The sequence below is a fragment of the Hyperolius riggenbachi genome, chromosome 4, assembly GCF_040937935.1.
Source record: "Hyperolius riggenbachi isolate aHypRig1 chromosome 4, aHypRig1.pri, whole genome shotgun sequence".
Lineage (NCBI taxonomy): Eukaryota > Metazoa > Chordata > Amphibia > Anura > Hyperoliidae > Hyperolius > Hyperolius riggenbachi.
In genome coordinates, this window is record NC_090649.1 from 382,032,314 (window position 1) to 382,051,186 (window position 18,873).

The 18,873-nt window shown below is 43.5% G+C and overlaps 1 protein-coding gene across 1 annotated transcript in view; it reads left to right on the forward strand.

The window, feature by feature from the left end:
• Nucleotides 1-18,873, forward strand: part of LOC137504825 (latent-transforming growth factor beta-binding protein 1-like) — a 458,475-nt gene that overhangs the window by 276,572 nt on the left and 163,030 nt on the right. The window contains exon 5 of the mRNA XM_068233416.1: nucleotides 18,414-18,581. Within this exon, the coding sequence (XP_068089517.1) occupies nucleotides 18,414-18,581 (168 nt within the window). The remainder of the gene's footprint in view (nucleotides 1-18,413; nucleotides 18,582-18,873) is intronic.

The window sequence follows — 18,873 nt, forward strand, 5'->3', positions numbered from 1 at the left end:
GGTGTCTGAGGCAAACGAAGCTGGGCAGGATAATTATGATGATGACGATGATACGGATCCTACGTATGTTCCCCATAGAGGAGATGAACAAGGGGACAGTTAAGAGGGGGAGTCAGAGGAGTAGGAGACGAGTTCCTGAAAGAATCAGCGGGAGGTCGTCGTCAGAAACAGCTGGTGGCAGTGTCCAGCGCCATGTATTGCCACCTATGTACAGCCAGCCAACATGCCCTTCAACGTCAGCTGCTGATGCCACCATAGTGCCATCACCCCAAGGGGGCTCAGCGGTTTGGAAATTTTTTAATGTGTCTGCCTCAGATCGGAGCAATGCCATCTGTTCTCTCTGCCTCCAAAAATGAAGCCGTGGAAAGGCCAACACCCACGTAGGGACAAATGCCTTACGAAAGCACATGGAGAAAAGGCACAAACTGCAATGGGAAGAGCACCTGAGCAAAAGCAGCACACAAAAGAAAAGCCACCCTCCTCCTACTCTTCCTCCTTCAGGTGCAGCATCTTCAGCCGCTTTCTCCCTTGCACCTTCACAGCCACCCTCCTCCATTCCGCCTCTGACCTTGAGTGGTTCCTGCTCCTCTGCCCACAGCAGCCAGGTGTCTGTGAAGGAAATCTTTGAGCGGAAGAAGCCAATTTCTGCCAGTCACCCCCTTGCCCAGCGTCTGACAGCTGGCTTGGCGGAACTGTAAGCTAGCCAGCTGTTACCATACCAGCTGGTGGACTCTGAGGCCTTCCATAAATTTTGGTCATTGAGACACCGCAGTAGCAGATGCCACGCTGCAATTATTTCTCTAAAAAGGCGATACCCAAACTGTACCGTGAGAGGCAAGTGGTGTCATCTCCGGCACACAGCGTTGGGTCAAGGGTCCACCTGACCACAGATGCCTGGTCTGCCAAGCACGGTCAGGGCCGCTACATTACTTACACAGCCCATTGGGTCAACCTGGTGACCGATGGCAAGCGGGGAGTACGTGGCTGTGCAGCGGACCAACTTGTGACACCTCCATGGCTTGCAGGCAGGCCTCCTGCCACCTCCTCTCCTCCTGCTACATCCTCTTCGCTGTCGTCATCCTCCTCCTCCTTGGCTAAGTGGCAGTTCAACTCTACTGGTGCTGCGATCTCCTCTCCAGCTACACAGCTCCAGCTCCCCAGAGCCTATGCTGCATGCCAGGTACGACGGTGTCACACCATCTTAAACATGTCTTGCCTCCTAACGGAGAGTCACACTGGAGCAGCTCTCCTGGCTGCTCTTAACAAACAGGTGGATCAGTGGCTGACCCCGCACCAGCTGGAGATCGGCAACGTGGTGTGTGACAACGGCAGCAATCTCCTTTCCGCTTTGAATTTGGGAAAGCGGACACATGTACCCTGCATGGCACATGTGCTGAATCTAGTCATTCAAAGATTTGTGTCAAAGTACCCAGGCTTAGAGGACGCCCTGAAGCAAGCCAGGAAGTTGTGTGGGCATTTCAGGCGGTCTTACATGGCCATGGCACACTTTGCTGAGATTCAGCGTAGAAACAAGTTGCCGGTGAGACACCTCATTTGCATTTGCCCGACTCGCTGGAATTCGACCCCCCTTATGTTCTCTTGCCTGCTAGAACAGGAGAAAGCCGTCACCCAGTACCTCTACAATTTCAGTAGAAGGACACAATCTGGGGAGATGGGGATGTTTTGGCCCAACAACTGGACACTCATGCGAAATGCATGCAGGCTCATGCGGCCGTTTGAGGAGGTGACCAACCCGGTGAGTCGCAGTGAAGGCACCATCAGTGACTTGATTCCGTACGCTTACTTCCTGGAGCGTGCTGTGCGTAGAGTGGTGGATCAAGCTGTGGAGGAGTGTGAAGAGGAATAGATTACGGGAGGAAGCATTGTGGGATCAATTTGCATCAGAACCAGATCTTTCCTCAACACCTGCGGCAGCACAGAGGGGGAGGAGGAGGAAGAGTTGTGTGGGGAAGAGGAGTCAGACTCGGATGATGAGGAAGGTGTTTCTTTGGAGGAGGAGGCAGCGGCAGAAGAACAACCACAGCAGGCGCCGCAGGGGCTTGTGCTGCTCAACGTTCCCGTGGTATTGTTCGTGGCTGGGGGGAGGAGGAGGACTTACCAGACATCACTGAGGAAGAGCAAGAGGAGATGGATAGTCTGTCTGAATCCAACTTTGTGCAGATGGCATCTTTCATGCTGTCCAGTCTGTTGAGGGACCCCCGTATAAAAAAATCCCAAGGGGAATGAGCTGTACTGGGTGGTAACGCTACTAGACCCTCGGTATAGGCACAAAGTGGCGAACATGTTACCAACTCAACTGAAGGCAGAAAGGATGCAGCACATGCAGAACAAGCTGGCAACTATGCTTTACAATGTGTTTAAGGGTGATGTCACGCACAACGCAATAAAGGTACCACTGCCAGTAATTCTCCTCCCATGTCCACGCAGGCAAGGACTGGACACTCCATCGATCTCATGGTGATGTCGGACATGCGGACATTCTTTATTCCAACGCCTCGCCTTAGCACTTCCGGATCCACCTGGACCGGCAGGTAGCCGACTACCTGGCCTTAAGTGTGGATGTAGACACTGTGACCAGCGATGAACCCTTGGAATACTGGGTGCGCAGGCATGACCTGCGGCCAGAGCTTTCCCAATTTGCCATCCAACTTCTGTCTTGCCCTGCCTCAAGCGTCCTATCAGAAAGGACCTTCTGCGCAGCTGGAGGCATTGTTACTGAGTCGCCTAAGTCACAAAAGTGTTCAGTACCTCACCTTTATCAAAATGAATGAGGCATGGATCCCGGAGGGCTACTGCCCGCCTGAAGACTAAGTCAGTCCCCACACACAGCATCTCTGCCTGCACGCCTTGTGACTGCCTGCCCCAAGACTAAGTCGTTCCCTACACAGCACCTCTGCCCGCAGGCCACTTCACTGCCTTCTCCGCCACCACCAACAGGGTCCAGGACTCCAGGTGGATTCCCGAATTTTTAAGGCCGCTACTAGCAGCGGCCGCTATAATAATTTTTTCTCATTCGTGTACATGCCTGCCTAATTTTTCTGGCTGCACTGCAGCTGCAACAACAAAACAAAAGGCATGTACATGTGCCAATTCCCCTTCGTGATAAATACGTTGTCGCGGTGAAGGGGCTTGCGTATCACAATGAAGCAATGACCGCCGGCTATAGGAGTGTCTCCGGGGGGGGGGGGGGGGGGGGGGGGGGGGCACACCCAAGATAATATGGTCGTTGCTTCATTGTGGACAGACCAAATTTGATCAGCTGGACAGTCACTGTTGTTCTATCATTGAGCTACCACAACCCATATGGGCTTGAAAACCGCCACGGCCTGCACTCTGGTCATGGTGCGCACCAGTCCAGCACGGCCGTTACTACACAAACAGCTGTTTGCGGTGTGTTACACAGTGCGTTTGGTGTGTCAGTGTGAAGCAGTACTCTAATTACACTCCCTGATTGGTGTATACACATGCAAGATGTTTTAAAGCACTTTAGGCCTGCAATTTAGCATTCAATGTGATGTCTGCCCTTAAAACACTGCTTTGCGTCAAATCCAGATTTCTCCCCGGGACTTTTAGCGTCCATCCCACTCCGCCATGCCCCCCTCCAGGTGTTAGACCCCTTGAAACATCTTTTCCATAACTTTTCTGGCCAGCATAAGTGTTTCTAGTTTTCAACGTTCACCTCCCAATTGAAGTCTATTGCGGTTCGCGAAAGTTTGCGCGAACCAAACTTTTGCAGAAGTTCGCAAACCCGGTTCGCAAACCGAAAATCGGAGGTTCTGGCCATCTCTAGTAGTTATCCCCACTTCCCTGGCTGCAGGAGAGGTGGGGCTGTGCCCTTAGTCCTTCACAGGGACAAGGGTCTTTGCAAGAGTGAGACAGAAATATTTCTTCTTCTTGCAGAGGGATCCCCCACCCATGTCATGGACCTCAAGACTGGTATTGTTCACACCATTGTTGTTCCTGGTTCGCCTAAAGGTGAACTTATTTATACTATATATTTATACGATGGGTGTTTTCTTTCTTTACCTCCCTAGCGTTCTGGATGAGCTAGGCTCGTCCAGAGACGTCGGAGGCCACAGCTCAGGCCCTGCTGGGCCTATATTAATAATTTTCTTTTTTTTAAAACACGCAGCAAGCACTTTGCTTGCTGCGTGTCCTACCCGATCGCCGCCGATCCGCCGCTGCCCGACGCGAAAGAGGGCCCCCCCCCCGCAGACCCTGTGCGCAGCCTGGCCAATCGCCACCAGGCTGCGCTTTGGGGTGGATCGGGAGTCCCTGTGACGTCACGATGTCGATGACGTCACTCCGCTAGTTGCCATGGCGACGGGGGACGCCCTCAAGGAAATCCCGTTCAGAACGGGATTTTCTGACGGGCATAGGCGCCGGCGGCGATCAGAGGGGTGGGAGGGATACGGCAGGGAGGGGGTATCATGTAGCTAGTGCTAGGCTTAAAGTAAACTCCAAGGGACCAGGAAAAGTAGATTACTATATCAGAAGTTTACTATATCAGAATTGGTCATACATTGTATGTTTATACAGACACATTTGCTGGGACCTGAGGACTGAATTTACTATAGCCAGTGGTTTACTATATCAGAGTATATCTAGTAGATGCAGTAGTGAGCAATGTTGCTATTTTTGCAGATGATACAAAATTGTGCAGAATCATCAACTCTCAGGAAGATAGTGTCATATTGCAACAGGATCTGGATAGGATGGCTATATGGGCACATACATGGCAGATGAAATTCAATGTTGAAAAATGTAAAGTCATGCATTTTGGACGTACTAATGGTCTAGCACCATACAAAATAAATGGGATACAGTTGGGGACATCAAACTTGGAGAAGGACTTAGGAGTACTTATCGACAACAAGTTAAATAATCATACTCAATGCCAAGTAGCTGGCAAAATTGTGGGATGCATTAAAAGGGAAATAAAAACTCAAGATGCTAGCATAATATTGCCCCTGTTTAACTCTCTAGTAAGGCCACATCTGGAATATGGAATTCAGTTCTAGGCACCACATTACAAAAAAGATATTGCAGTTTTAGAGCAGGTGCAGAGATGAGCAACAAAATTTATACGTGGGATGGAAGGTCTCACTTACCAAGAAAGGTTAGATAAACTGGGTTTATTTAGTCTAGAGAAAAGACGCCTTAGAGGAGATCTAATTAACATGTATAAATACATCAGAGGGCAATATACAAGCTTGGCGGATGAGCTTTTTGTCCCTAGGCCTTCTCAAAGGACTAGAGGACATGATCTGCGCATGGAGGAAAAACGTTTTAGCCATTTATTTAGGAAAGGGTTCTTTACAGTATGAGTGATTAAGATGTAGAATGCATTGCCACAGGAAGTCGTTATGGCAAACTCTATACCTGCATTTAAAGGGGGCTTAGATGCTTTCCTTGCGTTGAAAGACATCCATGGCTACAATTACTAGGTAATGCCTAATGATGTTGATCCAGGGATTTTATCTGATTGCCATCTGGAGTCGGGAAGGAATTTTTCCCTTTAGGGGCTAATTGGACCATGCCTTGTAAGGGTTTTTTCGCCTTCCTCTGGATCAACAGGGATATGTGAGGGAGCAGGCTGGTGTTGTACTTTATAATGGTTGAACTCGATGGACGTATGTCTTTTTTCAACCAAAATAACTATGTAACTATGTAACTAAGAGTTTAATATAACGAGATTCTACTGTATCAGCTGGTCAAACTGATCACATGCTTCTCCGTGAGTTCTCCTAAGCATTACAATCCCCACTAGGAAGCTTTACTACCTACTGTATGTACAGATGACGAGAGATTTACTGAGCTGAGCTCTGAGGAGTTCCTATAGTCAGATAAGAATCTTACTGTGCTCCTTACACTTACTCACTAATAGCTGCTTGGCTTCAGTATTGCTACTAGGCTAGGTGATGACATTACTATAGAATCACCAGGGACCAGGAGGGATGAAAGCAGACTTTGCTGCCTATGTGGCAAGGTTTGATACCATATAGTCTTGCTGCCACTTAACTTTCATATAGTCCTTTATGTCACTGCTTTAAAGAGAACCCGAGGTGGGCAGATGGGACACAGAGGCATGTTCTCTGCCTCATGACATGCCTCTGTGTCCCCCCGAGACTAGCAACAATATTTGACTATCTCGGGGGTAAAAACAGGGAGAGGTATTCCCTGTTCAAAACGCCCGCCAGGGGCATTCCTGCAGGATTTCCTGGGCTACCTACCGGCAGCTCTCTCTCCCTGGCCACGCCCCCTGCCACTCCCCGCCTCCCTTCACGCTGTGAAACACACAGTCTCTCCTTGCAGCGTCGTGACCTATAGGTTACGAAAGTGAAAGTGGGCCAGTGTGGACCCCCGAATCAGGTAGCCTACTTTTTTTTTTTTTTTGCCCACATCAGGCTCTTTTTAAATAAGTCAGGGGCTTCCAGACTTATACCTGATACCTGATTATCATCGTAGTGATTGAAACACCTGACTCAAATTTTTACACATATACAGTTAACGTTAGATAATTTTTCTCAATACTGTATATACTCGTGTATAAGACAAATTTTTCAGCACAAAAAAATGTGCTTAAAAGTTACCCCCTCGGCTTATATGCGGGTCAGTGGAGCAGAACGGATGGTGGAGCAGGTTTTGTTACTGACAGAGGAGCACAAGGATCATGCACTAGTGATCCTGCTCTTGCCAGCTGGCTCCCTGCTGTGTCCGTGCCCCCCATCCCCTGCAACATGTTGTGCAGAGTGTGCTGCTCAAGACTACCTGTGTCCCTGGCTTGTGAATCGGAGTGTGAAAGCAATGTGTCAGGGGATTCTTCCTGTGTGGCAATCGCTGTCTCTCATATCTATGGCATCTTAAGACACAGCTGTATCATCCTTGTTGCACATCTGGCTATGGGGAGAGGGGCTGACTTGCACTGGGGGCACATCAGGCTACAGTGGAGGGGGCTGTACTTAATAGGGAGCTTATATATGAGTCAATCACGTTTTCCTGGTTTCTGAGGGAAAATTGGATACCTCGGCTTATACATGGGTTGGCTTATATGCGAGTATATACGGTATATAAAGGAACAAGCCTAGTATTTACACATCATTTGTTTAATTGGATTCTCTTTATCTACCTTTATGTTTTGTGTCGTATTTATGTATAAATATTGAAAAATACTAAACAGATTTGCCAGCTTCAACATACAGCTGTGTACTGGCTCATGCACCGCATGCAGGTTCATTTTCAACCACCTGTACACTGTACTGCATCAGGTGATTGTTTGTGGTTGTAGGAAACTTGCAAGCAGATAGTTACATGTGAGATCTGGTTCCTAAACTATGCTTCTCTTGTGTGTAGCCTGAAAATCAACAGTAGAATATGAGAAGAAATAGCACTTGTGAATGTGTTCTGTAAAGGGCTGTGGCTCTCCACAGGATATCTACTCTGGTGGTCACCCACAAAATATTCCTCTTTGAATTCTCTAACTTTTTGGCATGCAGAGGAGGAAATGAGTAAATGGTTGAAGTGAGGAATCATTTTTTCCCTTTTTAAACATCTCATCACTTTCTCAGCACATCCTACACCCTTTTGTTCCTTTGAAAGCTAAAACAAATGGATGTACTCTTTAACCTATGGTGAGACCAGACAATGATCACATTTAAAACAGTTGAGACCTACTCTGGCTGAATTTTCAAGATCTGCATGTTCTCATAATCCCACTGACCATATAGAAGTCCTGCTGTACATAAAGGAAGCTCAGATTAATTCCCCCAAGCATCTCGATTTACCGTAGATGAAAAAAATGTATTTTTGTATGAAATGTATTGCAGAGAACTGGATGCCTTCTAACAAGGATGGGCGTAATGAGCAGATTTAGCGCAGACTTGGAATGCAGAGATTGCCCATCCCAATCCTATTATAGAATGACTAAAAGCTCAGTATCCTCATTGTGTTAGTTTTGTTTTATAGTCCAGTTCTGCAAACACTAAGAAATGGAAATTAAATTTCTGCTTGTTGAACTCTACAGAGCATACAGTAGAACAACATTTATGCAGTATAAATGCCAGCAGTACGTGACAAGATAAACACTTGAAGGGTTTACTTCACAGATGAAAACGAACTATACTTCTTTATATAAATCTGCAATGTATGATTGTTATTAGAAGGAACTGAAAATACTTCTAGCATGCAAACCTCTGCTCATTTTGGGTGCTGGGTAATCTGCTGGCAAATGATTAAAGTGGTATGAGACTCTGCATTTCATCTTTGATTTAAAAGATTATTTACAGCATAAAATCTACTACCACAGAACAATTTCAGCAGAACAGCATTCAAACAGTTAAACACTAAAGTGGAAAGCTCCTTGTTTCACTGGAAAGTGTCCGGCTGCATCCGATTAGAGGTGATAACATTATTATTATTTTTTTTTTTTTACATTCCTTATATTTCGTAAACATTAGTAAAGTGCTGAGACTGAGCTCTCCCTGTTTCTAGTATGTGTTCAGCTGAGGAGTGCTCACTATATAGATTTTAATATATAAATGCAGCAGCTATGCAATACAATGCAATGGACACTTTCAGAGCAGATTCAGGCCCAGTGTATCTTTTTTTAAACACTATCCTGCTAACCCTTCAGAAAGGGACTACTCTTATTACTCAAGGATTGACTGTTTTCTAATTTCTTCACAATTGGCTCTAAAAAGTTTAATCTCTAAAATCTCTAAAATGATTCACATGACCCGTGCCCAGCTCTAAAACGTTTAAACTCTAAAATGATTCACATGACCCGTGCCCACCGCTCCCTGTAGATCTTCAAAATGTACCAGCCTTATATGCCGCATTTGCTCCATTTGCTTATAAAGTAAATGATACAATGATGTCACAAGATGAGCACATTGACAACCTTACAAAAATATTTAAATAATCTTTTCCAATTTAATACACCAATGGCCCCCTGGCACACTATTTTATGGCAGAGTGTTAAGACTGTCCTATGAATTTATTGCAATAGGGTGTATACTCAAAACCACAGCATCCAAAAAATAATGGTAATTAGTTAGTTAAAGTGGCTTTGAACCCACATTTATTATTGCAATAAAATCATTCTTCAGTTACAACTGCTAGCATATTTTAGTTAGTATATTTTTCCAGCTTACCACAAGGTGGCGGTGGTTGCTAATAAGGGGTACTGATTGATGATATTTCTCAAGTGGGCTGTGTAAGTTCTTTGTAACAGTTGTTCCCTCAGCTAAAAATGCGTCTTGGCCAAACCTGTAAATCAGATTTTCTAAAGGTAAGGTCTGGACTCACTCATGTTCAATAGATATGCGCTTGTCCTCACAACTACTCTGGGGCATTAGTAGTTCCAAAGAGCTCTTCAACCTGGTGGGTCAAATCGCTACACTGAGTGTAGAGAAACAGGTGCACTACGACATACCATGTGGTTGTGCCTCAAAATCAAACAAATATAGGGAAAAAATTCCCACTCTATTATATATCGTGGGATATGTATTCCACTCTTCCCCAGGAATTAGCACTTTTTCATATAGGTATGAGTAATATACATAGGGCTTGATTCACAAAAGGGTGCTAACTTAGTTAGCACGCATAAAAGCCCCTTAGCACGCCTAAAGCCCTTTAGGGCGCGCAAAGTTTTGCGCGCTAAGTTAGCGTGCACAAAGTTTACGCGCTGCGCAAAACGCACCGGGTGCAATCAAAACGGTGCATCGGGTGCGCCTAAAACGTCGCATAGTATGATCAATAAACGTTTGGCCGTGCTAACTGCTTAGCACCCTAGTTAGCACGCCAAAAGCTTTTAGGCGTGCTAACTAAGTTAGCACCCTTTTGTGAATCGAGCACATTGAACTTCATTTAAAAACTGTATACTTGCTTTGCTGGTTATCAATATATTCGGAAGCAAAAATGTAAACTAACTTGAACCCTGTATTGTTCTTGATGTTCACGGCTTGGAAAACTTAAATAAAATTTAAAGTAAAAAAACAAACAATAGCTACACCGAAGGACAGTGCTGGAATAATAGTGCTAGAAGAAAGATTGGAAAGGCTCTGTGCTATCTAAAGCCTTCCCTGTACTGTTTTGGACAGAAGGAAAACCTAGAGAAATGCACTCTGTATGTATTTAGAGTTTAGCCTCTTTAATTTACCCTCATTTATGTCTAATCACAAGTTGTAATCTCTCTCCCCTGTGTCACATGACTGCCACGGCAGAGATGGCAGTTAAGCTCATTTGAAAGCACAGGATGTTAACTGTATGTCTGCTTCCATGAATGAGGAAGTAGAAACAGTGAAGATTTATTTTAGGATTTGTATCAGCTGTAACAAAGATTTTTTTTTTTTTTTAGTTTAACCAGTTCACCCCAAGGGTTTTCACCCTAATGGACCAGAGCAATTTTTACCTGTCAGTGCTCCTCCCTTTTATTCCCTAATAACTTTATTACTACTTATCACAAGAAAATGATCTATACCTCATTTTTTTCGCCACCAATTAGGCTTTCTGTGGGTAGTACATTTTGCTAAGAATTTTTTTTTATTCTAAATGCGTTTTAATAGGAAAAATACAAAAATAATGGAAAAAAAACATTTCTTCTCAGTTTTCAGCCATTATAGTTTAAAATTAAACATTCTCCTTTGGATAAAACCAACACATTTTATTTACCCAGTTGTCCCGATTATTAAACAGTTTAAACAGTTTAAATGATGTCCCTATCACAGTGTACGGCGACAATATATTATTTTGAAGTATAGGTGTTATTTTTCTGTTGTTTTTTTTGTTCTGGCCATAATTACAAGCCCCTATGTAATAAATTAAAATTAATTTTCCCTAATAAAATATAGATTAAAAAAGCTGAGACCCTAAGGCAACTATTGATTTATTTTAAGCTTATTTTTTTTTAAAGTGTTTCTTTTTTTTTGGGGGGGGGGGGGGGGGTTGGAAGTGTAATTTTATTAATAATGTGTATGTACCTGTATATGTATGTGTTTGTGTGTGTAATATACTTTTTGGCCACAAGATGGCGCTAGTGAACACTCCGGTTATAGGAAGTGATCACTTTTTTTTTTTTACACTTTATTTAACTGTAACAAGTTTCCTGTTTTGGAATGGAGGTGGCCGCTGTTCGCGGTCATGTCCATTCACACCAGGCATTGCGATTGGGTAGAGGACCACTCGGTCCTCTTCCCCAATCACTAAACACGGGATACCGATGGAAACGGTGGCGGCAGCGGCGCGCACACGTGCGGAGCGGCGGCGGGATCGCGCGTCATATTAAAACGTCATGTTGCCGTTAATAGGCTAAAGCATTACGTTTTAATACGTATGCTTGTCCGTAAATGGTTAAAGGTTATTATGCTGTTGCTTATCATTTAGAGCAGAGTGGAAGTTCTGAGTTCAGGTCTGCAAAAATGTAATGCAGAGAATCACAAGCCAACATGACATGGGGATTTCAGAAACCAGGTTCTTAGTCCTAGAAAAAGATCAGGTATCCAGAGCTTGACCAAACAAATGCCTAGACGTGACCACAGATAGAGAGTAGCAATGACTAAATTATCGATGACTCTAGTCATGTGTTTGCAGTTTTCTTGTTACAAGCATACATTGGCCTCAATTCACTAAGCTTATCTCCTGTCTTTAATAACGTTTCTAGAGTTATCACCATGGTGATAAGGCATGTAGTATTCAGTAAACATTTTACCTCAGGCAAACCTAAAGTTACCTCTTCTGTCTTTAAGTTAAGGTGAGATCTCTAAAGTTAACTCTTCAATCCTTAAAATAACTACAGAATTCTAAAGTTAAAGACAGACTGTTAATTAACTGCATGCTAAAATAACTACAGAAGAGGTAACTTAAAGCCCAATCTACACGATACGATTCTTTGTGCGATTCGATTACGACTCTGTTTACGATCCGATTAAATCTGACATGTCCGATCAGGATTCGATTCAATTCGATTTGCCATTGCAAAACAATGGCTAATCGATTTGAATCGAATCGAATCCCGATCGGACATGTCGGATTTAATCGGATCGTAGATAGAATCATAACCGAATCGCACAAAGAATCGTATCATGTAGATAGGGCTTAAGGTCTGAAGTGATAAGATAACTCTCTCACAGTAAAAACTTATCTCTACACCTTAATAAAGCAAGAACGATGCGTGGTGGTAAGTTTTCTCTTGCCTTATTATCTCCAGTATGATCTTAGTGAATTGAGGCCAATGTCCCAGATACAAGATGCTTTGAATACAAAGGAAATATTGTTACAACATCAATGTAGAATTAGTTCATCAGTTTATTGAACTTGTATTGTTTCTACTTTTGCAGACTATTTTTACCTGCCATGAGTTGCAAATGATGACAGTTGGCTAAAGAGCTGTGTGCATGCAGTGGATATGGTTATTTCCTGTGGAGTAACTGTGACCTATGGGACATTGTAGCAACATTCTGATGGGCTCTGTGGTCCTTGGCATACTTGAGCAATAATACTCACCTTCCTCCATGACCATGAGTGGATGCTGGTGTTTCTAAATCCCAACCTCTTCAACGTTAAATAGTAATGAACAATGGAGGTGCCAAGGAAATTGATACAACTTTACCACTGCTAAAAGGTGGATCCTCCTTATGCATTCTCCTATCCAACTAAAATAATGTAATATATTACTAATGCCTGCAGCAAAATAAGATTTAGAAAGTTTTTTTTTTTGTTTTTGTTTTTTATAAAAAGCTAAGCCACAATCTATTAGAGCAAATATGCTCGGAAGCATATTTTAGCAATACACTTCTGCGCACGTCATCAATTCGGCCACAGGAAGGAAGTGAGTGCTAGAGAGAGTAACTTCCTGTTTGGCTTGCTGCCAGACGAGGATTACCGTGTACTACCAGTTTTTGGAAGTGCGGTCCCTGTACGCAGTGTGCGACTGGCCTCAATCTTTGTAACCACTTAATTTGGATGCCGTATCCCGTCGATAATATATTGATATATATAGAGCTCATTCATCAGCAATTGGTTGACTTGGCGAGCTTAGCTGGACCTCGCAGAATACTGTTGTGCCATAATGTGATTCCTTCAACAGTTTTCAGGGTTATAGAGTTGTTGTGACTGTCCAGGAAATGGGAGGAACTGATCTCATACAATACAGCTACCATTTATATGCTTTGTTTCATCTTTAAGCTATTTTTATTTTCATGTTTTTTTTTTGTTATATTTTTATTGAAAAATACATGTAAAACATAATTTTAGTGCAAGACAATAATTTTGCAGGGATAGATTGTAGAGACCAGTTGAGTGTACATCCCTAGCACAGGTGCACAGTACAGTAACCCCACAATGCTGTTGATGACTGCACTACCAATAACTAACACTAAATGTGGCAACACACATAATCTACTATCAGTACAGTAACCCCACAATGCTGTTGATGACTGCACTACCAATAACCAACACTAAATGTGACAACACACAATACAATACATTTTTACGGCAATTCGATAAAAACAATTAGTTGCACAGTAAAATTAAAAACTTTTTTTTTTTGAGAAATTCAAACAAATTTCCCAAGTTTCTTTTACGATAAAAGATCGGAAGTGACGGATTTTTCTAATCCAATTCTATGAAAATTGAATGGTGTAGGGTAGGTCGTCAATTTCTTGATTAATAGAACCAAGCTATTTTTTTTTCAATCTTCTTTTTCATAACTGGGGAAAAATTGAACTTGTTGAACATTGGTCAGCTTTTTGCAATGTTACAATCAATCAGAAAAACTGATTGATTGAACAGAAATTGAAAAATTGTTTGGTATGTGGCCACCTTAAGGCTATGTTCACAGTGGGACATTGTGGTGCATTTTGTTAAAGGGGACTGGAACTCAGAACTTTCTCTGCTCTAAAAGATGAGCAACAGCAGAATAACCTTTAGGCTTCTTGCACACCAAGACGTTGCATTAGGTGGCACGTTAAGGTCGCATAACGTGCACCTAACACAACGTATGGTGCTGCAAGAGCCGACGGTAGAGTGAGCCGCGTTAGGCGGCTCGAGTCCTATAATGTCTCCCAGAGTGGCGCTGATTGGCCAGCGGGACTACGTGATGTGGAGCGAGACACTCCGCATCACTTGGTCCCGCCGGCCAATCAGCGCCCGCCAGTGCAGTGAATATTAAGTAGCCATGTGCGTGGCTACTGTAGCTGGCTCTCCCCGCCTCCTCTCCGCCCCCCACTGCGCATGTGCAAACAGTCTAACGCGGCTATAGCCTCTCCAACGCCGTAGCATGCTGCACTTTGCACAGAACGTGCAGCGTTACATGTAACGCAACGTGGGCTGTGTGAACAGCCCACTTGTGTTACATTGCTGTGCGTTGGGGGAGCGTTACAGACGTTAGTGCGCCTGTAACGTCTTGGTGTGTAAGCAGCCTAAAAGAAAAACATTTTTTTTTACTGCTGATACAAATCCTGCAATAAACAACTGTATTGCATTAGGCCTCGTTCATATCAGGGCCGTTTCTGTGCGCTTTTCCCAGCACATTGCCCTGTGCGTTCCCATGTAATTAAATGTAGCTGGTTCACATCTATGCGCTGCGCTGAGCAGCGTTACAAAAACGTAGGGTTGCATGCATTTCTGTGCATTGAGTGGGAAGCGCGTACAAGCGCATAGAAGCGCATGCGTTTATTACCTCTATTTGGAAAAAAAATACATTTACATAGAAAAACAAAGCTTTATTGACTACTGCTACATTAAGCAAAACGTGCCTTAAAGAGACACTGAAGTGAAAAAAAATATATGATATAGTGAATTGGTTGTGTACTATGAATAATTACTAGAAGATTAGCAGCAAAGAAAATATTCTCATATTTTTATTTTCAGGTATATAGTGTGTTTTCTAACATTGCATCATTCTCTAATATGTGCAGATTACACAACACTCTGCATTCAGAATGATTCTTTCAGAGCAGTCTGTGAACTAATGACCTCTCCTCTAGCAGATAAAAAGAAAACTGTTCACTTATAGTTGAGATAATAAAAGTCAGAAGACAGCCCTCTCCACACTTTGAAAGTCATAGAGATTAATGGCTTTTTTGCATAGAGATAACAACTGTAGTTTCTTAACTCTTCCTGTACTGGAAACAATTACACTGATGTATCTGATCTTAATGTTTTATTTCTTAGCTGTGCTACACATACAAATCATAATATCATCATTTTTTTTTCGCTTCAGTGTCTCTTTAAAGAAGCGCAGCGCAACACACAGAAACACGCACTAAAGCGCGCACAAGCGCATGCATTTTTTACAAGTAGTAATTTGATCCCTTAGCTGTGTCAGCTGACTGCCACGTCAGAGAGCTCATTTGTAGACACAGGATGTTAACAATATGTGTGCTTTCATGAAAGCAGGAAGTAGACAAACTAAATATTACAATGATATACCACAAACTGTTAAAGAAGTGCACTGTGGTGGAGACATCTTCAGTTTTATATGCTTGTTTTTACTAAAGTTTTTTAAAAGAAAACACAATAAGATTCCATATATTTGTTAAAGCAGATATTCTTTTTCTGGCCCTACCTGGTGTGGTGGTTGACTCAATCATTCTGTTCTGTCTACACAATGATGTTCTTGTCATTTTATGTTTGAGGTGCATCAAAAGCTCAAGGAATAGACTCTGAAGAGACTCACAGGAACCGGGGTTTGGTGGACTGAACTTTGATGAAAGGGTTTGATGAAAGCAATCTTTTTCAAAAAGCAGTGCACTTTTTTAACTATTTGTGATTTATGTGGAAGTTTAAAATGGCATTATCAAAGGTGTAGCAAGCTTGGTCGCTAGGAAGTGGTTAGGATAAAGGGGGAGCATACCAATTGTCATCTGTATTACAATGATATGTTCAAATTTTCGTGTTAGCAGTGCGGTGGAATCCGTCAGCATAATGTCCTGCATAAAGTTCTGTATTGCATAATGCACGCGATAACAGTGCAGTATACTTTGCACATTTTGTATGCTTCACCGCATGCATAACACGCAATTTGATGTTTCCCCTCCTGCTTTTGTAATATGTGCAATGGAATGCCTCACTGTGTATAAAGCCTAAAGGTCTGTACCCAAAAAGTGATTTTTTTTCAGTGGTTTTTCCGGCAATACATGACTTTTTCTGCGTCGGACAATTGTTTCTCGATTTCACTTCATGCGTAGGTTTGCACAATTCTTTTGTGACGCGCAGTGAACACAACCCTCACACTATATCAGATATTTGGATCCCCAGCGGCTCTCGCTCAAGGTACAGCGATCGTTTGAACTATTGTTAGCGCCTGTTGTATGCCATCATGTGCTCCTGCAGTAGAAGATGGATCGGGGGAACGCTCATTCATTGGGTTGTGTTGCCATAGGTTCCCCAGTCAATCTTCTGGTGGGTATTCAGCTTTATGATCAGTTCACATAGGCTGCAGCTGATGTGTCGTTCATATGCTTTTCTGCAAGCATGCAGAGAAGCATTTGATGGCTTTCAGCGGCTTCCGGCATTTTTCACCGCAGTAAGGGGAAGCGGAGATGCAGCGGTAAGCAACAGGAAACATTGGAAGCAGAACGTGGCGTTCGTGGAAATAACGGTAAACTATGGTACATGCTTCCCATTCCCTTGAATGGGAAGTGCTTTAATTACGAGCCTCACACTCATCATCCACTTTCTCCTCTCCATAGTCCAGGACATACTGCCCAGCAGTAACTGAGTACCGTGTTTGTAGTGCAGTTTCTTATCCCCTCATAGCAACTGCTCCTTGACCTGGATAGGGGGGCAATCTGTGACCTCCCCTTGCTTCGGTAAATAAAAGACTGCGACAACCATTTGGATTTTAAAATTGGCCACAGCTTTTATTACCCTAACATATCATCTGAGGCAACAAGTTTTATTTGCAATATAAATCAGCTTCTATTTCTTCTACATAATATTTTTCACACACATTAATAAGGAAAAAACATCTGAGTCCCCTGACAAAAGGCCGCCCAATAAAACGAGCCGCAGCGCACCCGTACCAGCCACCAGCCACAGTTATAAGAGCTCGATGGGTACACACTACTGCCGGCTCCACTTAAAAACATCCACATGGGCCTTGTCAGGGGCCCCGCCGTTATGCTGTGACAATCGACATATGCCGTGATTCCTACTGATGATGTCCACTTCAGGGGGGTGGGTGGGAGGGGTTGTTCTTCTGTTGCTGGATCACAAGAGGAAGTACAGCTTCCTCTCCTTTTCTTTTGTTGTTCCCTCCAGGTCCCCTGCCCTCCCTAATTTGTCACCGTGACCCCCACTGCCCTATCCTGTCCAGCAGTGAGGTCACCAGCCCCCAACCAGGTCATGCCCCCTTTGTCGCCCAACTCCGCCTGCTCTCGGGGGGGTTTCTTAACCTGTCACCCTCCACAGTCCGTACACAAGCACTTTTAGGTTATTACTGCTTTAATGAATTATCTACTTCGTTCGATGACAGATTTCCCATGTCATATAACAAAGTAGAACAAGACAGCAGCTGTGTGACTGTGCACTAGGTACTGTGCAGTCATCATGGTAAGATCTGTGCCTCAAGGCTTCTGACTTCTTTGCTTTAATAGCTAAAAGAAATGCCAGTCCAAAAGTAACTTAATTAAAAGTTAAAGTTAAACTAAACTGACAGGGAAAATATTTCAATCAATAAAAAGTCTAATAAGTTGTTAGCACTAACTGTTGACTTAATACCTCTGGATAAATATATTGAATTATGGCCGTATAATTCCTAAATCCGACAGTGGGCCCTTTGCCAGTAGGTAGTGTTAAAAAAAATTGGACCCAGGCAGCTGCGTCACTCACTGGATCTGATCACTCCCGTCTAGGGTGCCAGGAGATTTGAGACAGATGTTCTCAGACACGCCGCATGCCTAAAACATTTCCAGGGGACGGACTGTAGAAAGAGAGAGAGAGAGGAAAAGAGTGACTTAATAACGGCAGAAACAGCTGGAGTATGCAGGAAGAAACAGGAGTCTGTCCTCCCCTAGGTGTACAGCCAGCCTTTTTGCATTACATCTGCCTGTCAGAGCTGGCTGTTTAAGCTGTCATACAGCGTGCTGTACTTTTTTCCCCCTCACACTTTCACTCTCCCTGTGAATAAAGTGTAGCTTTGTGATTACTAATCCCTCTCCGGTGACTTGACTTTAGATGTGGCCTTGGAGTAGATTCCAGAGTTCTGTTTGCTAATCTACCTGCTCCTGTTTTAGAGACATTATTGCGTACAGCACGCAGGTCCCTGACAAGTTGTCTCTCTTCCCTAATAGTTCTTTTTTTAGCACATTTTTGTCCATACTTTGGAAGGATCCCAATGGATATCAAGCTGATCTGTCTATTTTTCCTTTTCTCTGTGCCTCCTCTGGCAGTGGGAAACCAGACAGGGCGCATCAAGGTGGTCTTCACACCCAGCATCTGCAAAGTCACCTGTACCAAGGGCCGCTGCCATAACAACTGCGAGAAGGGAAACACGACCACGCTGATTAGTGAAAACGGTCACGCGTCTGACACGCTGACATCAAGTAACTTCAGAGTAGGTGAGTACAACTATAGATGTCACTAGTTTTGTAGTAACAACTCCAGTCTGTGTATTGTGGACTTTTTAAAAGTATAATGTAGAGAATCAGGTTATTGTTGATTTTCTTTGACAATTATTTATTGTTGTATACGGATTCTCCCTCTGTTATATGCTAATAAGAATAGCAATGTCCAGAGTGCAGTTATCTGTGTCAAACAGCAGCTCATCTGATCTCTTATTGGTCTATGGTGGTTATGGGTTATTGTTCTTTGCATGGGATAATATAGCTCCCCCCACATAGGCATTTTCAG